The sequence below is a fragment of the Psittacula echo genome (genome assembly GCF_963264785.1).
Source record: "Psittacula echo genome assembly, chromosome: 2".
In the NCBI taxonomy this organism is placed as follows: Eukaryota; Metazoa; Chordata; class Aves; order Psittaciformes; family Psittacidae; genus Psittacula; species Psittacula echo.
The window spans coordinates 157,318,395-157,342,302 of record NC_137737.1 but is presented as its reverse complement, the minus strand read 5'-3'; the positions used below and the strand labels follow the sequence as shown (position 1 = coordinate 157,342,302).

The 23,908-nt window shown below is 42.1% G+C and overlaps 1 protein-coding gene across 1 annotated transcript in view; it reads right to left on the bottom strand.

The window, feature by feature from the left end:
• The window catches only part of DENND3 (DENN domain containing 3), a gene marked incomplete at both ends in the record, with an annotated part of 37,479 nt that extends 16,979 nt beyond the window's left edge, over positions 1-20,500 (bottom strand). The window contains 10 exons of the mRNA XM_080611514.1: positions 350-446; positions 3,576-3,731; positions 4,795-4,916; positions 6,478-6,696; positions 8,502-8,621; positions 10,302-10,413; positions 12,659-12,798; positions 13,280-13,395; positions 14,116-14,389; positions 20,417-20,500. Coding sequence (XP_080467640.1) covers positions 350-446; positions 3,576-3,731; positions 4,795-4,916; positions 6,478-6,696; positions 8,502-8,621; positions 10,302-10,413; positions 12,659-12,798; positions 13,280-13,395; positions 14,116-14,389; positions 20,417-20,500 — 1,440 coding nt within the window. The remainder of the gene's footprint in view (positions 1-349; positions 447-3,575; positions 3,732-4,794; positions 4,917-6,477; positions 6,697-8,501; positions 8,622-10,301; positions 10,414-12,658; positions 12,799-13,279; positions 13,396-14,115; positions 14,390-20,416) is intronic.
• Between the last annotated feature and the right edge of the window lie 3,408 nt (positions 20,501-23,908).

Sequence of the window (23,908 nt, the reverse complement as noted above, 5' to 3'; positions counted from 1 at the left end):
AGGCTTGAGAAAACTCATGTCTATGTATGGGCTTTGGTTCAAACAATTAGAACAAGTGCCTGTGCTTCAAATACAATTTAGCTGTAGCTTAACTGACCATCTGCCAGAGGTTAATCTCATCCCTGAGGAATTACATGTAATTTGCTCTGGAATTACAGAGTACCTTGCTCTCCAAAATGCTGGCTACTATTTTATCTGTTTATAGTAAATAAAAGAAGTTTTGGAAAGCATTCTGTTGGTTCAACAGCACCACACATGCCAAACTGTGACCATCCTATTGTTACTTGGCATTAATTCTAAAATACAGCTTAACCACAGAGATACACAATATATTTAACATTACATTTACCTTTCTGTAAAATGGCTGGTCTCCAACTGCCCTTGTTTTCAGGAATTCCTCACTGTTGAACACTCTGTGTTCATAATTTAGATGGTCTTTGACCTCCCTGGAGACAAAAAATAAATGAAAAGATGATAAATATGCTTGGAGATTTGTAAGCACTTTTGCTGTAGCAGCAGCCCACTGGTACTACTAGAAACACACTGCAGCATCATAAGGCAAAACAGAAACATGCTGCAGTATCAGAACACAAACTCAGTTGTAATGAACAAGAGTGAGTTACCAAATTACAGAAGAATGCAAACCCTTCTAAGAAGGATCCCTGCTGCCACTGCCATTTCAAACCAGCACATTCACTTAGATGCTGCGGGATCAATTTTAGCAAACCATGGAGGAGAATTTATATATTCAAGTCATGATTTAAGCTCCAATCCTGGAATTACATTTACATACATTCCTGAATCACGTACAAGCCATCTGGAGCACCAAAAAGACAAGTGTACCTATCCACATAGGCAATTTGAAAGATGTGATCTGACCTCACACTGTCCCATTATGTTGCATCTGTAAAATGCATGTGAAATATTATAGATTACATCATTTTTTGCTGTTATTCCACATTCTGCTCATAAACCAGCACAAACTGGGAATTGTGTTAAACTGAAGAGACAGAACTATTGAAATAAAAGAGAAAGTGAGATAAAGAAATGATGCATAGTTTAATATATGCATGGTCACAGCAGGCAGCAGAGGCCCTGTGCTGTCAGACACCAATAGTAACTTCTGTGCCCTAAAGGTGAGCTGGAAAAGGTTGTTTCAGGAGCAGAAAGAGGGATTTCTTCAGAAAAAAACTTCTATGAAGTCTTTGAGTAAGAAATGAGAAGTTCCTTAAGCTGGATATGTGCAAGTGGCTAAAATCAGAGCTTTTTTAGTATTACAGCTTGTATCATGTAGATACAAGATATCATTATAGACATTACTATGAAGATACATGAATGAACAATGTAAGTTAGTGAGCTGAAGTTTGGATGTAAGCATAAAAGGGGAATCCCATGCCCACGCAGACAACTGACAGCTCTATACATTGCTTGACTTTCATAATTAGTGATAGAAAAGCATTAACAGTTTATCAAGCCATACGGGGTCAGAAAAAAAGATAGTAAAATACATAGTTCTGTACAATTCTACATAATTTAGCAGTGTTTGCTTTAAACATGGAACCTCCATGCACACACAAATACTACAGTGTTCACTGAAGACAGTAACAACTGGCAGCACAACTGCATTAAAGCTTTACTTTCCTTCACTCCTGGACGTTGGTAGATAGAGCATTAGAAGACAGAAGAACAAGGCTGAAAAGAAGAACAAAAAGACAGTTTGAAGGAAAGGAGAAAGCAAGAGAAGAATCAACCCCTTTGCAAAACATGCTGTCTCTTAGAGAGCAAAGCATCTGTTCATTTCTTGTAGTCAAGAGTTTAGTGCATTGAAGTTCAAGCTGTTAGCAGCAAAATGCATTTATCCTCATCTTTATCTGAAACATACTGTTGCCAAACACTTAAATCCACCAAACCCACAGTGGTAGCATATCAGGTTATAAATGCATTTCCATTTCCATACTGTACCAGCTGTAAGGTCTGTTCTATCCTCCACACCCAGCAGCTATGGTCCTACTGGAGAACCCAGCCACTTGTATGAACACTCCCTAAGCTGATCCAACAAATCCAGGCAGGTGAACAGCGATTCAGACTATACGAATTAACCCAGAACCTACTGACAGCAAGCATTAGGGAGCATTCATAGAATGGGTTAGAAGGGACCTTAAAGCTCATCCAGTTCCAAACCCTGCCATGGGCAAGGACACCTTCCACTACAGCAGCTTGCTCCAAGCCCTGTCAAACTGCTCTTGAACACTGCTAGAGATGAGGCAGACACAGCTTCTCCGGACACCCTGTGTCAGCGCCTCAGCACCCTCACAGGGAAGAGCTTCCGCCTAAGAGCTCATCTTAATCTCCCCTCTGGCAGGTTAAAGCCATTCCCCTTGTCCTATCCCTGCAGGCCCTTGTCCAAAGCCCCTCTCCAGGTTTCCTGCAGCCCCTTTAGGCACTGGAGCTGCTCTAAGGTCTCCCCTTAAGGAGCCTTCTCTTCTCCAGGCTGACCCATCCCAGCTCTCTCAGCCTGGCTCCAGAGCAGAGCTGCTCCAGCCCTCGCAGCATCTTTAGCAGCTGATCCAAAGAACACCATCTCCAGCAAGAGGCAGCAAGAAATAGCCAGGCATGGTTATCTGCACAGCTATTTGCAGACCTCTATCCATATAATCACATTCTTTAAGTGCCCGGTAGGCAGTTTAATTTTCATGATTATGTCAGTATCTATGTAAAAAAAAGAAGAATCTGCAAACCATCCATTCATTTTCTGCACTTGTTTTGTACAGATCACCGAACACATTTCCATTCTCTCTCCAAATACAACCAAATAATAGCAGGAATCACAACAGACTGATAAGATAAACCAACTGGAGAGATCAACACATTACATTAGATTAAGAACAAGGAAAATTAGCATGACTGGACCTTTTTCTAGAGCAAAATAAAAACCAAAACCAACTTTACATCATTGTTATAAAGTCAGTCCCAACCACACCCAATACACAGCATTTCTTGTGCCAACACTGTTCTTGATCTGAAACAGCTCCTCTCATTCTCATGTGGTGGCACTCTCCAGACATCTTATCCTTTGTTCAGTTAGCCAAAACACACCCAGGGATTCTGAACCTCTCATCCTGCTTTCAGCTCTTCCACCCTGTCCTGATTTGAATTCATCTTCATCTAACAACAGTGACCAAGATAATGTCCAGTTGCAAACTGATATCCCTACTGGGCCTTAAGCTTTTCCTAATTACAAAATACAAGGTCTTCAATTCTTTTCCTGAAAACTTCATATAAAAGACATACAAGTTTAATCAGAGCAGCTTTAACTAAGATGTCCTAGCAATATATATGTACCCAAATAATGAATTAGTGATATTCCAGCAGGCTACAGGACCTCCTTCTCAAATTCCTTCACAAAACTTAAGAGATTTAGGAAATATCTCTAAAGTAAGACAAAATAAGAGTAGCAGCGTCCAGTATCTGAAGGAGGCCTACAAAGATGCTGGAAAGGGACCTTTCCAATCAAAACCATTCTATGATTCTAAGTACCATATGCTTTTATAATTAAAAATACTACATCCACTCACCTGAAGATATTAACAATTAATTGTAAAGCTGTTTGCTGAACCTCTGTGTTGAGTTTCTGTTGCCAAGCCCTTCTACGCATTTGGAGCTCACCAAGATCTGTGCTGGCTCGGAGGTGGCAGAGCTCTAGATCATAATGCAGCTGGAGACTCTCCACTCTGCACAGAGAAGAAAGCTATTAAGTTACATCCTAACATCATTTTTCATACCTTTTAAAGGAAAACAGTCATTTAGGCCACACACATACTGCCGCTAGAGAAAGTGCCAGATTGATTTGCAAGTGTTGACAAGCTAGTAAGATTCCTGGAAATCCCACAAGCACATGTAAATTACAGTGCACTCAGTCTCCTTGCGAACAGTAAAGTTCCTCAACATAAGGGCATAAGGACATGGAGCTCTTGCAGCAAGCCCAGAGAAGAGCATGAGGATGATCAGGGGCTGGAGCACCTTCCGTATGAAGACAGGCTGAGAAAGTTGGGGCTGTTCAGCCTGGAGAACAGAAGGCTGCGTGGAGACCTCAGAGCAGCTCCAGTGTCTGAAGCATGCTGGAGAGGGATTCCTCATCAGGGACTGTAGTGACAGGACATGGGGTGATGGGTTCAAACTTAAACAGGGGAAGTGCAGGTTAGATATAAGGAAGAAGTTCTTTACTGTGAGGGTGCTGAGGCACTGGCACAGGCTGCCCAAAGAAGTGGGGAATGCTCCATCCCTGGCAGTGTTCAAGGCCAGGCTGGACAGAGCCTTGGGTGACATGGTTTAGTGTGAGGTGTCCCTGCCCATGGCAGGGGCTTGGAACTGGATGATCTTCAGGTCCTTTCCAACCCAAACCATTCTATGATTCTATGAAAAGATATGGATTTTTTGCATTAAGCTCCTAATTTTGAAGTCTGTTTGGTAAAGCAGGCAGGGGATAGAGAGATTCCAATAGGCAGGGGATAGAGAGATTCCAGTCTATCTGCATCTGACTGATTCTATGACTCAGACAATCTGTAACAGTAATAAAAAACAAACAAGTATTCCAGGTATTGCAAAATAATAAGGTTCTGATTATGACTGCTTAAAGTTACCTGTATACTAACTGAATTTTTCAGTTTGCTGTTATCAAATACAGTGAGTTCTGTATGTCTGAAATAACATATTAATAAACAACAAAAAAGAAACACTTAGGGTTTCAAGCATGATTGATACACTAAGACAAACACAATTTCAACATCTTTTCACCTCTTTATGAAAGTTTCTGCTGCTTGTGCTGGCACATCTGGAATTTCAGGTTCCTCTTCAGCCATTTTGGAATGTGTAATATCTCCATTATCTATATTAATTAGAACTAAATCTTCAATTTCCTTTCAACAAAAGAAAATAGAACGACTGTAAATATATTTTAACAACACTTAGATCTCCTTTATGTACTCTTCTATTAATTATTAATTTATTATTTCAGCTAGGAGGTAAATCACAAAAGGATTTTCCCTCAGCCAGAAGATTCTATGGATAAATAACAATTGCATTTAAGAAAAGAAATGTCATTAAATTAATGGATTTTAATCTAAGTACATAACCATTTAGGAACCTAACATGCTTTTCATGTAGTATTAAATTAATACTGGCTCTCTAAGCCCATCCTTAAAAAGCTCTACATTGTGAGGATATGTATAAGACCAAATACACGTACACAAAGAAGCTCCCGGAAAGCTTGTTCCATTCAGCATTTACTCCTGCACATGCCCCATGGGATGACAAGGAGAGGGAAGGTTTATGTACTAGTTTCAACCACATAAAGTCACACAGAGGTAAAGCTCACACTGACCCCTCAGGCTGCAGTTTTAATAACCTGAAAGATCAGTCTGCAAAAGGCTATATATGGGGTTGTTCAGCCTGAAGAATTACACAATCATTGAATCAGCTGGCTTGGAAAACACCTTTAAGATTAAGTCCAACTGTTAACTCAGGACTGCCAAGGCCACTACTAAACCACATCACTAAAGAAGATGCAGGAAGGTTGGAACTAGATGATCTTTAAGGTCCCTTCTAACTCAAACCATTCTGTGATGCTGTGATATAAGCAAACATAAAATCTTTCAAATAATACCAAAGAAAAGTGTGTTCTCTAATTTCTTACATTCATTTCTTACAGTGACATCTTACTGCTAATTAAAATAAATAATTATCTGCTTCATTTTAACTTCATTCTTTGTTGATTTTGGACCAGTTTCCCTTTGGCTTAGAATCAGATGGATTCATCTACTATAAATGTGCAGTTTTTCTGTGTTCAATTTGGAACACTCGCAGGCACCCTATGGGACTCTCTCAAAAAAGCAGATTCGTATCAGCCCTCCACTATGAAGCCGAGTTTTTCTCAAGTCTTTTGGGGTAACCAAGATTTAAGTTACCCACTGAAAGAGGCTTAAGCAAGATTCTGATAAGGGAAGACCAAAAACCCCTCAGAAAAACTATACTTTATTACATTTACCTTATATTCACCTTATTTTATTACATATTTAATGCCACTGTGGGGAACAGCAGCAGCATCAAAGTATTTTCAAGTGTATGCTCAATTCTTAAACCAGATGCCTGGAAAAGGCACCTAATTCATCCCACGCAATTCAGAGCCAAAAAGAACCTCACAGGTTTTATATGAATCTATTTATACTGTATAAACTACTTGTAAGTAGACTTTTTCCCCAATTGAAACCTGAACTCACAAAAATCATGTTATCCTGCAAAGAAAAGAAAGTGAAGGGATACAACAATAAGCTTCTTCCAATAAGCATCAATGTGGTTCCATTACTTTTAACTTCTTCACTTCTCACACATCTAAATAACAAAAGCAAGTTTTGAGATGCATCTGAAGGGGACAAATGGACTGCAAGTGAGGAGCAACTCCGGTAATAGTCTAAAACATACCTTGCTAACTTCTTCAAAATGGTCAATATGACATCCCATAAGAAAAGATGTTGGGGCCATGACAAAATCCAGCATTTGTCGAGACAGAAGAGGCACAAAAGTGTGTTGCCACTGAAGAGGGTGAAGGTACAACATGAAGCATTCAGCAACAAGTGTCAGCAGAGCCCAGTCAGAGGAGAAGAAAACTATCCTCTCTTCAGTCAAAATACAAGTCATAATCTGGAAGAAAACCAAAATGCTACATGTTTACAAAGAGCTGCATCTAGAAATGCACAAATAGTTTATCTGCTTGCCTTATGAGTTCTGGTTTTTCTAATAGTTATATACATATATATAATATACATATTTATAAATTGAAGTAACATCCACATAAGGATTCTTACAAAACTAAGAAGAGGCCAGAAAAAGAGAGAAAATTTAAGTGACAGTGGAAATCAATAACAGTTTTGCTACCAGTGTCAATGAAGCAAGGATTTAGCTGGAATTCCTGAGACCTGTTGTGTTAGACCATAAAATGCTGAAAAAAGTACCAACTAATAAATAAACTAACTTTTCTTTGAAGGGGGCCTACAGTGATGCTGGAGAGGGACAAGGGGTGATGGGTTCAAACTGAAACAGGGGAAGTTCAAGTTAAATATAGAATCATAGAATAGTTAGGGTTGGAAAGGACCTTAAGATCACCAACCCCCTGCCATGGGCAGGGACACCCCACACTAAACCATGGCACCCAAGGCCTCATCCAACCTGGCCTTGAACACCGCCAAGGATGGAGCATTCACAACCTCCCTGGGCAACCCATTCCAGTGCCTCACCACCCTCTCAGTAAAGAATTTCTTCCTTAGATCCAATCTAAACTTCCCCTGTTTAAGTTTGAACCCGTTACCCCTTGTCCTATCACTACAGTCCCTGATGAAGAGTCCATCCCCAGCATCCTTGTAGGCCCCCTTCAGATACTGGAAATTCACATTGGATATAAGGAAGAAGTTCTTTACTGTGAGGGTGCTGAGGCACTGGCACAGGTTGCCCAAAGAAGAGGTAAATGCTCCATCCCTGGCCAGTGTTCAAGGCCAGGTTGGACAGAGCCTTGGGCAACATGGTCTAGTGTGAGGTGTCCCTGCCCATGGCAGGGGGTTGGAACTGGATGATCTTAAGGTCCTTTCTAACCCAAACCATTCTATGATTCTATGATGGTGAACACAAAGACCATCTAGGTTTTAGACATAGCTAACCATTGATTCCAGATGGTAGCCTATCAGATTCCTTACAGGGGCACTGCTAATCAGGGCTTTCACTGAGGAATCTGAAGGAATCCAGGGCTTTCACTGAGGAATTTCACTGAAGCTATCTGGAGGCATCCACCTGTTTCCACTGGGAGAAAGGGACTCAATGGCATCTAAGCATCAAAGATGCCTCAAGTTAGGTGGGATGAATTCAAGCCAAAAAGATTATGGCAAGAATGGGACATCTCATAGAGCTGCTAATACATAAAACTCCATGTTCAAAATGCATCAGTTGCAAAGAACCGTTTAGGATTTGAGACGGTTTTGTTCAGAACATGCGCATGTGGGCAGAATCGAAGAAAATAAGGTAGCACTGCCTGCACTCAGGCCTGAGGAGGTTTAAAATCATCCCTAGAAAGAGGCTTCCAACCTGCTCTTTTTAGAGGAAGTGGCACAAATAATACTGATGACTTTAAGCAACCTCATTTCACTTCACAGGAGGCTTTTGAGCAGGGAACTGCATCAGGAAACCTACACTGTAAAACAGTCTTCTTAAGAAATTTAGGACCTATTGCTAAACCACAGGAGAAAGAAATCTAATATGCCTTAATCTTATCTGCTCTAATAGCAAAATATCTTAAGAAGAAGTGTATTTTATTGTAACATATCTCTAATCTGCAGAACTAACACTGTTCTGAGTTCCTGGGTTTATCCTTTTGGGGGGTAACTAAACATCTTGATTTCTTCTAAACCACAAATTACCAGTGCTGTCAACCTCTAACACATTTAGAGTATCAGTCTTACCTGCAGCACCTGCTCTGGCCTGAAACACAGCAATGGAAGATGAAGATCCAAGTCAATAATTGGACTGTCCGGATCCTCTCGTGAAGGAATTATTATCTGAAGTGGCTTCATATTAAATACCTGCAATAAGAGATGTTTTCCATTAACTTCAGAATGAAAACCTTTCCGCAACACATTTAATTCAGGATTTTAGTTCCAACTACAAAATATTAACATGAATTGAGAGCAAGAAGACACATATCTGCATACTGCAGAAAACTGAAACAGGAAAAGAGGGAAACAGTAAAGGACATAGTAACTAGTTTGAAAGATTAACATGGACTTTGTCTCCTTTCATTCTCCTTTACAATAAAACTTTACAAATGTATACACACATTCTTTGAACAGAAACTTGCTTTGGTATAAGCATAATAAAAGAATGGAATTTGTATTTGTAGATCCAACTGGGAAATCCAAAGTATTGATAAAATTCAGACAGGAAATTTCAGGAATATGAACAAAATAACTGAGCATTGATGATAAGATGAAGACAGAACAAGCCAAAACAAATGAACTCTTTCAGTGTTCCAAATACTCCAGCTCAAATCTCTGGGGGCCACATCCTGCATGTGATTTCAGCACTTAGCAGCTGGTTTTCAGACAATTTTCCAGCTATGCTATTATTTCCTCTGCTTCTAACCCTGCATCCCACGGTTAGGGAAAGCAGGTAAGGAGAAGTCCATGGCTGGAGCACTCTTCCCTACAAGCTATCTCACTAGCCAAAGGAGAGAGTGCTCTGAAATCACTAACTCAGCCACCATCCAGCTCAACTTGGGAAGTGTTATAAGAAGAAAATGCAGCTCACACATCTCAGCTTCTGCACTGAATACAAATGCTTATGGGAGCTTCTCCTCTCAGCAAGGTCTTCATCAGGCAGCAGCCAATTCAGAACATTTAATCCTCTCACACACTGTTCTGCTTTCCCAGAGTCATTCAGACACAAGGAAAGGACAAATCCAGACCTGTATATGTTGTTCCAGCAACTGATTTCCGTGGCCTCTTTTCTCACACAGAGACTGCACTACTGCTCACTCACACAGCTGCATGTCCAACCATTACACAGGCAGGATGACAGTCATGAGTATACACGTCATCTTAATACCAGACACAAGGTAGGGAAATAACACATCCTGGTTGAGGGACAGTTACATGATTTACTGAGGTTTATACATGTGTATTCATTGAGATGGCAATGACACAGTGTTCAGGTGAAAGGCAGCTTCCATTCTCATAGTTTAGCTACAGGCTGGAGCTTGCAACCACTTGTAGAGATTAGGTGGGCTGCTCCTCTAGGATCCAAATGCCGGATTATGCTGTCCCCAGACCTACCCAGGCATCATCTCAGGCAGTTAATAGTGGCATGAGCCAAATCCTTCCAGAAGAGTATTAAAAATTAAACAGCATGACCAACTGATATATGGACCAAAGTCCCTCTTCAGCTTTCCTGTGGGCCCCTTTAGGCCCTGGAATCTGCTTTAAGGTCTCCCAGGAGCCTTCTCTTCTCCAGGCTGAACAAACCCAGCTCTCCCAGCCTGTCTTCAGAGCAGAGGTGCTCCAGCCTGCACCGTGGTCATACTGGTATTTTATGTACTAATAATGCATAGACTTCCTTTCTAAGCACAGGTAATGCCATCAGATTTATATCAGCAAGTACAATCTCTGACCTGAGAGTGAAGAATGTCCATTAATTTATAGAAAACATCTTAGAGCTTTGTAAGACATAATGTTAAACTAATCATGAAATTCAGCATCAGTAGTTACCAAGTGGAGTGGTCCTGGTGGTGGGCTGGGGATTAAGAACAACTTTGCTGCAAATTCTTTGATGTGCTCCTCAACATCTAAATCCTTGAGAGGCCGCAGCTGCACGAGCAAGCTGAAATTAAATGATAGAAAATTACTTATAAATAGCAACATGCAAACAGAAAAAAGCCTTTTTGCTGATAACCTGCAGCTAAAAATAAGAATTCTTAGGAGCAATGAATGTCATTACTCCACCTGATTCATTTCTAATTTATTAGCTACTTCAGCAACTCCATTTCATTTTAATGATGCTGCTGAGACAGAAGCAGCTTGGGTTTGGATTTTTATTTCCATGCATAGAATATTGCTGCATCACAAATATCACTGGTTTTATTTCAGTTTGCAGTTTTACTGGTTTCCTGCAGAACACTTGCTCTTCAGGAAGAAAGTGGCCTAGAAAGCAACTGAATTGGTCAAGAGATCTATTAGAATCCAGGACATATCTTGCATATGGTGTTCAGATTCCATAATAGAAGTATTCTGACATATATTACTGAGCTTTCCTTTGGGTTAATGAGACATTTAAAGTTCCCTAAACTCACATCTGGGAATTGCCCCGGGCTGTTGGACATATCCCCTAAAAGCCCATCATTTATTCAGGGTGCAAAGGAGGCAAAGGGAGGGGAATTTAAGCATTATCAATGAAAACCAGACAGTCGAGCCATCAATTTCAACAAATGCTGTCATACTTGGTAATGCCTTAGGTGTGGCCTAAGAACATAGGCAGACCTGCTTTTTCTGCCTCTTTGAGACAAAGAGCACAAATTAACACATCGAGTAAATGTTATAACAAGAACAAGCTAACCCCAGTGCTGAAAAAGCAGCAGATGTACAGAAAGGATGATAAGAGCTCCCTAGTCAAACACTGTGTCCATTAATGCAAGGTAATAGCAGCTGACAGCAAATGTCTGCTGAAATGAATGAAGTTTTCTCTGAAACATTAAAGTGGAGAGCTAAGGAGTTTATGAACCTTCCATTAGCTCTATTAACTGTCCACACACAGATGTTTCAGAAGGCAAAAACATCTACGAATAGGTCCTTTGTAGAGCCTCAGTGCTGGGAGCTATTTGCACACTCCCTTCTTTTCTCAAGGCAGCTGAAAGGACTAATGCACAGGTTGGAAGATTTGCTGTTTGAGTGGAGCCTATTCATCCACTCAAGACAGGAGTTCATCCAGGAGGAGATTACTGCCAGGAGTATTTCACTTTTCATGTAATGTCAACAGATTGAGGTAAAACTACCTGTGCAACATGCCAAAACCTCTCAATTTAAAACTGAACCTTCTCACATAATGTAGAAAAAGCCAACAGCCACAGTGTGGTAAAACGGCTTAGATGCACATCTGCTTATTTTGGACACAGGCAGACACACTTCATTCAAAGTGTTCCAGGTTTTGGAAGCACTGTATGCCAGTAATATGTGAATTAGTTATAAAATAAATTGCATGGAATATGAAGATCCTCCTTACAATGATACACTTGGGGAAGAGCGGTTGGAAAGCTGTTCAGTGTAAAAGAACCTTGGGGTGTCAGTCAACAGCAGCTGAACAAGAGGCAGCTTGTGCCCAGGCAGCCAAGAAAGCCAACAGTATCCTGGCTTGTATTAGCAATAGTGTGGCCAGCAGGGCCAGGACATTGGCGGGGCCACACCTCAAATCCTGTGTTCAGTTCTGGGCCCCTCACTACAAGAGAGACATTGAGGTGCTGGAGCGGGGCCAGAGAAGGGCCTGGAGCACAAGTGTGATGGGGAACAGCTGAGGGACCTGGGGTGTTTAGTCTGGAGAAGAAAAGGCTCCGGGTGGACCTTATCACTCTCTACAACTGCCTGACGGGAGGTTGTAGAGAGGTGGGTTCAGTCTCTTCTCCCAAGGAACAAGTGATAGAACAAGAGGAAACAGCCTCAAGCTGTACCAGGGGAGGTTTAGATTGGATATTAGGGAAAATTTCTTCCCCAAAAGGATTGTCAGGCATTGGAACAGGCTGCCCAGAATGACAAGCTCAGAGTTAACTCTCTCCCAAAAACACACCCAAAAATCTTCAAGAAATCTATTCCCTGAAAGTCAGTATTTTCTAGACTTGCCAAAAAACATCAAAGAAAATGAAGACATCATACTGAATTTCCTTGATATTTAGACCTTGTGCTTGCTGTCTGGGCAACATTCACATTCCATTTCTTCTTTTCCTCTCCCACACATCTCCCACTATCATAAGTTAAAACTAAGGCCTGTTTTAGCATTAGGCAGCTATCCTTGCCACATCATGCAAATTCATGTATTAAAGCCTGTTTCTAGGAGAAACACACAGCGCAGCAAATCTTACCAAGAGAGACAATCCTTGAGGGCATTAAAATATGGATATCTGGATATAACACAAACAGCAAATGGTACAAAACAGACAGGCATCTTCCCAGGCTGTGCAGATTCCCGATGGGCCTGTCCATTTGAGGAGATGCAGCCATCCTGCAAGGAAACTACAGATTAATGTGGTTATGCTGAGCATGAATTTATGGCTCATATTTTCTTGAGAATTCTAGAGATACGATACCCAATTTCCTCTAAATCTCAAGGGGATTTGGATGTCCATCTCTCTTAAGCTCTTTAGAAGAATGTCAGCCAGAACAAGCCAGACATATGTATTCAAAGGAATTTCAGCACAAAAGATACTCAGAAAGAACACAGGGTGCAATCTTCACCCAAAAAAGAAGTCCTGCTCCTAAATATTCAAAACCCCACATTGAAATCCATAATAGTTTTTCCTAATGCAATGCTCTTCCAATTGCACAATGGCAATATAAAGTATGACTTGTTCTGTGTCCCTGCTAACATAAAACCATCTCTGTTACCTAATTTCCTAAATGAAACCTGACATCATTCTCAAAGGGGTTTGTTTTATTTTATATCTTTAATATGTCTTAATAAAAGCATGAGTGAAATAACATACTTGCAGAGGCTGGTAGTACTGTGCAACAATACCATATGTTCTGTTACCACAGACATCTGTGAAGACCAGGAAATGAATGTGGTCCTCTTTTGATTCAGAAGTTATATTAAGTCCTCCTGCAATAAGGCAGAAACTTTTTTTATCTACATATTTAACTTCAGCTGCTTGAAAAGCGATTCATGACAAATACAGCACATTTGCACTTCAAGAGAAAAGTCTCATTTTAAGGGGTTAAAATGCACACATACACTCCCATTTGATCTAAGGGTTGTTACAAAGGCTGTAAGCTGCACATTACTGAAGAAGCAAAACAATGATATAATTATTCTGCATTTTAAGTGGCAAAATACAACAGATGGGTTGCGCTCATTTTAGTTTTCTTTCAAGGTACTGACAAGGTCTGCAGTAGTGACGTGTAACAAAGTTTCTGCATTAAACCTGGAGTAAACAGTCACTACTTCAGGTATCTCTTAATACCAAATGAAAAGTGAAGGAGCACTCAGTCATTTTGGGTGGAAAAATGGATTTTAAAAGCATGTGCATGTGCACACTTCACTCAAACCAAGATTTACCAATAAGGGCCAAAGTGACTTTCACCTTCCCTCTCTTGCAGGTGTTGCAGCTACTATTGCTAATGGCTCTGTTTCACATGCATAGGCAGAGTAAAGGGGCCCCCCATTCAGCTGACAGCTGCTTTCACCACTGACCTGCTCACAGGCACAGTTTTTCTACTGTGAAATACAAAGAGAGATCATTAAAACCAATAAAATTGGCTGTACTATGAGGCAACAACTACATCTTAAACCAGTTCTTGTCAAGCATGAACCCTGCCCTACCTGGGAAGCACAGCTGAGGCAAACCAAGAAGATCAATGTCCTTTGGAACTGTAATATCCTCAGTGTCAGGTGCTTTCCGCTCCATATTGAGGCTTTTGACATTTTCAACCTTTGGTCTTTCTTTCTTCTTTCGGAAAGACCGGCGTTTACTTTTATTCAAGCTGTTACCAGCATTCATCACCTGGGTGTCATCTCTGCTGATAAATGGAGGCACAAATACAGAAAGCACTTCGGGGTCAAGGGGAGGAAGACTTTCGGGTTTCCTCTGAGTACCCTATTAAATTAAAAAACAAAACAAGAATTACAAATAACCACTAAGTTGACACTCATCCTGATAGGCTTTTTTGAAGCTACTTCTACCCTGTTTTCTCTCAACCCCTAAAACTGTGGGTTAAGATGTTTCTTCTTCTTCCTAAATAATTATTTTTATCCTTCTAATTTCTTGTTTTAGCTACAGAATCACAGAATGGTTTGGGTTGGAAAGGACCTTAAGATCATTCAGTTCCAACACCTTGCCATGGGCACGGACACCTCACGCTAAACCATGTCACGCAAGGCTCAGTCCAGCCTGACCTTGAACATTGCCAGGTGTGGAGGCAGCCTGTGCCAGCACCTCAGCACCCTCACAGTAAAGAACATCTTCCTTAGATCTAACCTGAACTTCACCTGTTTAAGTCTGAACCCATCACCCCTTGTCCTATCGCTACAGTCCCTGATGAAGAGTCCCTCTCCAGCATCCTTGTAGGCCCCTTCAGATGGAAGCTGATCTGAGGTTTCCACGTAGCTTCTCTTCCCCAGGCTGAACAGCCCCAATGTTCTCAGGCTGTCTTCATATGGGAGGTGCTCCAGCCCCTGATCATCTTCGTGAGCTCCTCTGGACTTGCTCCAATAGCTCCACGTCCTTCTTAAATTGGGAATTATGCCTTTGGCATTAAGGAAACTAACAAATATCAAATGTGATTATTTCCTCCTTTGAAGTCTTAGGATATATACTTAAGCTGTACTTAAAATCAACACTGGCAGTAAGAGAAACCAGGCAACAAATAAATGAAAACAAAGGGGAAAAAAGCTGCACTCCCTAGATAAATCTTTGTTCAACTTCTGGAAAAGCTTTTAACTTAGAATAATCCCTACAGGAAGAAAAAGAATCAACCCCCACCACCCCAGATTTCACAAACCAGGTTTTAACTTTACAAGGCAATTCAGAGAGTACAATTAAAAATTACAACCACTGTTACAATAAACAATGCTAAAACACTGTGCAACGTGAAGCCATTATAATTCCTCCATCCACTGACAACTGAGTAGAAAAGACAGCCCAAGAGCAGAAAATTGACCACATTTTTCAGTAGGCAGCTGTGTAAAGCACTACTGCACTGAAAGCCCCTTCATAGCAAGGCATTGCTATGAAACACCAGTGGAGGAAATGATCCGAAGAGATTTCCTTGTACTTGAGAGCACTTTTTGTATTCTTGACCACACAGTGCACAGAAGTAGCTGCGTTTTCAATTACTTCACTGCAATTTTAACTCTTCTTGCATGGTCAAAAAAGCAGCACTCAAAGCTTTGTTTAGTCAACGGATATTTGGAAACAGGAAAGGCGAGTCTCACTATGGCTGAAAAGCTGTTTCATTTTTAACTTCTTGCTAACTGATTCAAAGAGAGATGAAGCACACATGCTGCTTTTACCTTCAGGCATAATGCATCAGTACTGCTTTTATTTAAGATATTCCTTGAGAACCAATGCTCATAATTTCGCTACTTTTTAAAGTTACAACACACAAAACTCTGTTTCTTCACTGAGGCCAATGTTGCACCATCAGTATTGGAACAGAAATTCTCAGCTTATTTGTCCTAGTAGAGGAGTTTTCTTCACAGCTGAGCAACCAGATGAGATGGAATATCTATCTTCATGACAGTGAAATGGTCAGCCTGGGGAAGAGAAGCTACGTGGAGACCTCAGAGCAGCTTCCAGTGTCTGAAGGGGCCTACAAGGATGCTGGAGAGGGACCCTTCATCAGGGACTGTAGTGACAGGACAAGGGGTGATGGGTTCAAACTGAAACAGGGGAAGTTCAGGTTAGATATAAGGAAGTTCTTCACTGTGAGTGTGCTGAGGCACTGGAACAGGCTGCCAAGTGGTGAATGCTCCATCCCTAGCAGTGCTCAAGGTCACGTTGGACAGAACCTTAGGCAACACGGTCTAGTGTGACGCATCCTTGCCCATAGCAGGGAGGTTGCAACTGGACGACTCAAGGTCCTTTCCAACCCAAACCATTCCATGATTCAAAAGACTTTAAGAAGATTCAATGAATTTAAAAAGTAGGTTACAAACTGGGGTATTGAGTGCCATATCCTGCCATGCTAAAAACTTCCAGTGCCATTTTCCTTAGCTGGCAGCTGATATCCATTTCCAGTGAAGCAACTGGAAACACAGCAAAATCCAAACCTGATCACTCTCATAATAACATGCAGCTGCACATTTCAGAAGGAAATGAAGAATTAAGACTCAGCCTTGAAGCTGGCATGCAGGAAAAACAGAGCCCTACTCAAAACAGCAGCGATCTTAACTTGGCAGCTTGGCCCTGCGGAGGGTTTCATACAGAGTTGCTTTGACAGGGCAATCCCCCCTAGTTCCACTGAAGGCACCTCTATGACCCCAAATACTGGATGACAGCAGCAATTTAATAGCCTCAAAGGGTAACAGCTTCTGAAACAACATGTCCTTGATGTCTGAAACTACAACAGAGGCACTAAACACCAATTCTTTTCCTCCCAGAACAGCACTGTCAGTGCTACCACTGACTCAGAGACTCCCTCGTCAGCTTTCAAGTCAGCTCATATCAATGTCTACAGCCAAAGTTATATTTTCTTACTCTTTCAGTTCAGGGGTAGTGAATAGGCAGCAACAGAACAATATTCACTTGTTTCTACTATTCTTTGACCATTTTCTATTCTCTGCTTCTACTGTTACTTCTTCATTTTGAAATGTTCCTCCTCTGTTGCCTTTCATTATCAAATGTCCTTGCATCACACATTGCTTCTTAGAAATGCTAATGCCTTTGCTTTCCTGTAACCCTGCAAGATTCCAGAAGTCAGGAATTTTATTCTGTCCCCACTTACTGGTTATGTTTCTGTAACAACGATGCTGTACAGAACACTGATAAGAGACAGGGTTTTTACAATGACCACACTATTTTAGACACAAAGAAAAAGTAGTGTGTTGAAACCACAGCTCTGACTGTGAGCTCAGCTATTCAGTGTTTCCTTCATCTCATTCTCCTCTCCCCATCACTGAAAACGTTAATTTCATTTTGAATGGCATGAAAGAACTGGCTTCTTTAGGAAATAATTGGGGAGGGAAAAGGATGAAGCCTTAGAAAAATGATGTTGGAAGGGATCTCTGGAGGTTCTAGTGCAATCCCTTGCACAAAGCAATGATGACTGAAGTTAGATCAGGTTGCTCTGGGTCTCATTCAGTCAAGTTGCAGAACCTAAGCCTTCATATAGCTTAGCTTCTCCTGGTCTTGCTCCTGTTTGTCAGCAGTTCTCTGGTATGAAGGTACCCAAACAAGGGACAGTATTCCAGATGTAACCTCAAGAGTGTTGAGGGATAACAGTAATAATCCCTTCCCTTCTCCTGTAAGCTAGAGTCATAGAATAGTTTGGGTTGGAAGGGACCTTAAAGATCATCTAGTTCCAACAATAATGGCCCTGCTGAAGCAGGCTATTACATAGTCACACACACTGTTACTAATGCTCAACTTGATCACACCTCAATTCTTTCACACAACTTGACACCCAGGAGAGTATTAGAGAAAAAGGTAAAAATTGGTTTGGTGGTACATGAGGTGTGGGGTTTGGTAGCAGGGAAGGCTACAAGGGTATTTTCTGTAAGAAGCTGCTAGAAGCTTTCCCCATGTCCATTGGAACTGTCACGGTTTAAGTCCAGTCAGTAACTCAGAACCACATAGTTGCTTGCTCACTCCCCCCCTTTCTCCCCCCTGGCTCCTGGAGGGATGGGGAGGAGAATCGAAAGAATGTAACTCCCACAGGTTGAGATAAGAACAGTCCAGTAACTAAGGTATAACACAAATCACTGCTGCTACCACCAGTAATAATAACAATAAGGGAAATAACAAGGGAAGAGAATACAACCGCTTGCCACCCGCCGACCGATACTCAGCCCGACCCGAGCAGTGATCTAACCCTTCTGGGTAACTGCCCCCAGTTTCTATACTGGGCATGATGTGCTGTGGTATGGAATACCTCTTTGGCTAATTTGGGTCAGGTGTTCTGTCTCTGCTTCCTCCTGGCTTCCCCTCTTCCCTGGCAGACCTGAGACTCAGAAAGTCCTTGGTCAGACCAAACATTACTAAGCAGCAACTAAAAACATCGGTGTTATCAGCGCTGTTCTCAGGCTGAGAGTCAAAAACACAGCACTGCACCAGCTACTAAGAAGGAGAAAAATGACTGCTACTGCTGAACCCAGGAGAGTAGCCAATGCCAGACAGCTCCAAGATGCACCTACCACTGGCCAAGTAGATTCTATGACCTCTGGCACCACGAAGAGGAGCTCACTCTGGAGCAGGTTTGAAACCACTAGCAATCTCTACGTGAAAACAGTGGCCTGTGATTCCTTCAAATTGAAATCTTAGAGTGACAACTATCCTGGCACTAAGGACAACTGATGCATGACAGCCCAGAAGCTTCGGTTTCATGAACTTCAGTGCAAAATTATATCTTTTTTCCTGGAATTCCTTTCAACAACAGGTCAGTTATATAAGATTTTTCTTACTTTGGGACTGGGTTAATATCATGTTCCCTCTGACTTCGTTGACTTTATTGCTCTGTACTGCAATAAAGTTAAGAATGCACAAACACACTTTCAAGACCAAGATCTGAAGCATTATCAAGATTTTTACCCTGCTGTTTCATCTGTAAGTATCATCAGAAGTCCATTACTGTCCATTGAAATGTTCTTTTTTTCTGTCAATAATGTCTCTTCTTTCTACATTCACTAAAATTAGACACAAGACATATTCCACCATTTCCTCCTGTAGACAGTGCTGCAGAAGGAAAAGAAAGTGGGGTAAATCTATAACTTACTCTAAGACAGTGATTGAAACCCCTATAGTGTAACAGCTTGCAGGGACGTTACTACATTTAGTACTGACAAGCATAGGGACTGCTTTCCTTTCTGGCACTCCATTTTATACCTTGAGCAAAGAAACAATCCCATACCTGTAGTGGGATCAGAATATCGGAATGGCTTCTACTTTTTGTAGCAAATTCCTTACTTGTTGTTCCACAGGTTATTTGAGGCAGTGAGCTCAAACTGGATTGAAAAACAAATTCCCCCTCCTTTGGGTTTACTTCTCGCAGAGATGCCAAAACAACACTGATTTCAAAAGCCTGGTGGTGACATCTGTGGCATTTATTTCCCCATCGTGAACACACACATGAATGAGATCCTGGAATTCGAGCCTCGGCTTAGCTGATACCACCTGAGGAGCTGACATCAGCAAAAGCCGTCTCCTGAGTGAGTAAGCAGCAGTAAGTTCAACAAAGACTTCTTTATCTAATGCTATTAGAACACACAATCAAACCCAAGTTCAAGCAAGGCAACGGAGATCCCTGCGACCAACTTGGCTTTCCAGCGCGTGCCGGCACCGCAGCGGGGCTGCGCATGGGTCTCTAATAAAACCCTCGGCACACATTAACACAGCAGAATCAGGAAGAGGACTTTGTAAACTCACACGTTAAGTGGCTATAAACGAATTACAAACCACATATGCAAAGCAGAAGCCAACCCATTAACTTCTGTTAATATATCTGAATTGCTCATGTTGTGCCAAGAGCACTAAGCTCACCGGGACTGTCCTAAGGATACAAGTTTCCAGGCTTTATTCCCGTATCTTCAGCTCTTATCTCCAACGGAAGACGGGAAATGGGAGATCATCCAGCACTGTTCCAGCATTTTGCTGTTCCTGCTTAGATAAAGCTACACTGCATTCTTCACTCAGCTCTGACCTTTGAAAAACCTTTAATTCCTTAATACCACTACCAAACTTTGTTGGTGATCGCTTGTCAAAACAATCTTTCTCTAAAGTATTCTTTATATCTCTAGCCACTGATAACACCAACAAGACAACCCAGTAGTTTTACTAGCCTTACCACTGGGTTGTTTTAGCCAGGGAGGACAGGGAGGAGCAGACCCGGCTCCTGACTGAAGCCGCCCCACAGCCCCGCCGCGGCACCGGCCCGCCCCGCGCTCCCTCACAGCACCGCACCCCTCTCACCTGGAGGAGCGCCCGCACCCGCTCCCTGGGCACGCCGACCAGCAGGCAGATCTCCAGCAGGCCCGAGGGCAGCACGTCCTCCATGGCACAGCGGGGCCAGGGCGGGCCGGACACCGGGTGGCAGCGGCGGCGGCCACAGCTGCTCCTTCCCCGCGGCCGCTCGGCCCGGCCCGGCCCCGCCCCGCGCCAGCTCCCTCACAGAGGCAGGCGTCCGCCCGCACAGCGGCTCGTCCCGCCCCTCACGGTACCTCACGCTTTGATTGGCTGCGTGTCCCGTCGCTCTGAGGACTGTGGCCAATCAGAAGGCAGCAAGTGCCTGGGGGCGGGGCGGAGGGTGTGCTCAGCTGAGGGCTGAGGTAATCCCCTCTCGGCCGTTGATGGTGCCCTCGTTCCTCGTGGTCCCGTTGATCCTTCATGGTTCCTTTCGTTCCCGTTCTTTTCCCGTTGTCTACCGGGAGACGACCCCGAGGAAGGCGGAAGACGCTTCCTGACCTAAAGGGGAATTCATTTTTCTCCCAGCCACCTGGTTTCCCACTGGGACTGTTGTTCCATAGGGCCTGACGTGCCTCAGGGCTGTGGCATGTCAGAGAGGTGGATGAAGTCATGGCCTGGCACTTTGATAAGCGGTGCCATTACCTCATGTTTGTTGCAGGTAGCTCAGCAGCGTTGTGTAGTTGCCACTATATATAGATTACGGGTCACAGTGTGGATGAACTGGAAGCACGGAGCTGATGGCAGGCTGTGTGGTGTCTCACCTTCAGAGGGTTCTCTGGAGCTGCACAGCAGAGAAACAACATCCATGACTCTCGGATTCGTTTTTGAGCTGTTTAATTTCAATAGACAATGACTCACTTTGTATATATTGGCTCATTGTATATCTTCACTGAGAGAAAACATGTTTCCTCGGGGACTGGTGCGTAAAGTGCCTGAAACTAGCAAGCAGTTTCTCTGAAACTGAAGGTAGGAGTCATAGTTTCATCACATCACAGTTTTTAATGTGTTCGTATCTTTTAAACTCAAAAAATCCCAGTGTGAATGGCTTCGGGCTTTCATGGGTTTGTGGTCACAAGTCCGGGGTTCAGAGCAGACTTCTCCAAAAAGCACCGAGAACGTCACAAACACGAGGTCTGGTCTTTGTGGGGATTTCACCCTCTCAATCTGTGTGAGATTAAAGCTCAAGAGTATTTGGCCTCCGGTGTTCTCAAAGTTAGGGGAAGTCACACGTGCAGAATAGGGGAAACTCGGTTTATACAGCACTAAAAGAAGGAAATTCTTGAAAACCTGGAAGTTCAGGGTTCACTTCTTCAAAGTGCCAGAAGAAGATCGTAAAGATTTATGTCAGTTAACTTGAAGGTCAGAAGGGATTGTTAAAACCATCAAGATGGTTTTAAATCAGGCCACACAATCTGAGCGATTCCTATATTCAATTTATGATGAGCTGCTGCAATAGGGATTACTAAGAGTCCCTGTTCAAAGTTAGGCACTTCGTTGCTAGTGTCCCTGTTTAGCTTAGCTTTTTGCCACTGGAACATATTCCAGTTTGCCTGCTGCTTAAACAGATTCTTTACTACAATAAGATTTCTCCTTGCACAGTTCAAGAGTATCAATTTATTTTTAAGAGATTATACAACTCATCCTTTTCAAGTTTTTTTCCTCATCACTCGTGTGCATCTTTTCTCAACCTTTTCCATTTTTCCAAGATTCTTTTTGAATTATGAACATTAAAACTAAGCTTTACTATTGCTGAATATAGAGTGGGAAGTCACATTCCTATTTGTAACTGATATCCCCACCTAATTAAACCAGAGAAAGACATAGATGAATCATTCAGTAGGGGTATAATTTTTAACTGGTTAGCCACTTTAACCCTGTACCACCTAAGACCATTCTCTTAGTAATGACCCTAAGACCATTGTCTTAGGGTCATTACTTCCAATATGACAGTCCTACATCTTCCATTCATTGACCTATGACAATGACCTAATATTTGACCACATTAAAAGAAAATGGCAAATGAACTGAGGGCACTAAGAAATCCAGGTCACACTGTAGCTGATTAATCTGTATTATAATTAGGTTCTGATTTCTCTGCTCTCTGCAATGATAAATACTGGATGGTTGTTGTTCATAATTAATGTAGCCCTCAAAGCAAGGAGACCGTGAAGTTCTTATCAAAACAGAGCTACAAGATGAAAGGCACTAATGTGAATCTGATAAAATCTCAAGAACTCTGGAAGTAGGAAACCTGCTGTAAGGGGCACTGGAAAGAGACAAAATAATTCATCTAGAGAAGAATCCCTCAGTGCTACAAATAGATTCCTGTAGTTAAATCAGTTTTTCCTAAGAAAAATTGTCAGCTGAGGAAGAATTGCCAGCTTTTGTGATGTGTTTTCTTTCTGTAAGCTCACAAACACAGGGAATGTTTGTTTGTTAACTCTCTGATGTGAGACTTGGCTGCTTAGAGCCCTATGCAGAAAAACCTGATCTTGATATATCCTCACCATGGGTAAGGCTTTATCAGACCTGAGGGCCATAGCTGAATAATTAAAGATTCCCTTGACATAGAAATCTTAATTCAGCTTCCAAAGACAGTGTTTATGGTTTAGCTAGACAGAGGAGAAAATAATTTTATAAGTCATGTATTTCTTTGATATGATCTTGCATATAAAATATAACCTACCCTGTCAGATGAGAAACCTTGAGCTGGTCTGGCTTTAACAAGGCCACCCTCAAAATCCCTATCTCTTAGGTGATACGATACAGCCTTCTGTGTTCAGCCTTACATTTGGAATGCCTTTCAAATCATCTCCAAACTTCTACCCTCACCTCTTCCGAATTAGGAAGTGTGAATGGGATTTGTTTGGCAATCATGCTGAAGACTGCATGGAAGTGGTTGCCTTGTTTTCCATAAACCCTGGCAGAAGCTCTGAGGTCCTGATTTGTGGACACCTATACTGTGAACACCCAATCTTGAGGAATATGAGCCAGGTGAGAAGGAGACTCAGGACCCTGAATTTTGAGGAGCAGACTTTCAGTAGAGAGCACAGCCATGAGTGAACTGGTCTGACCTGAGAGCTGACCCTGCTTTGTGCTGGAGGTTTGACTAGAGATCTCCTGAGGTCCTTTCTGACCTGGATCATTCTGTCATTCTCAGGGATGCTGTGTACAAATACAGGAGGAGGGTTAAACATTTCAATATGAAGGAAAAAAAGTTGTACAGTAAATGACCTTTAAATTTAACACCATTTTGTGTGTGTGTGATGGGATAACTGAGGCCCAAGGAAACAGCTGTGGGTATCAATGCAGCACTTACTCATTATCTCTGTGTTTCTGTGATACAGATATCCTCTGTGTTTCAATGATAGGGAGGCTAGCTGTAGTTTTATTTTTCTGTGAAAAAAGAAATCTTGAAAGTCTTGGGAGGGGGAAGAAACACCCCTGAGCTTTATCACAGCCCCTGCATCTAGAGAGATGCAGCAACTCCAAGCTGTC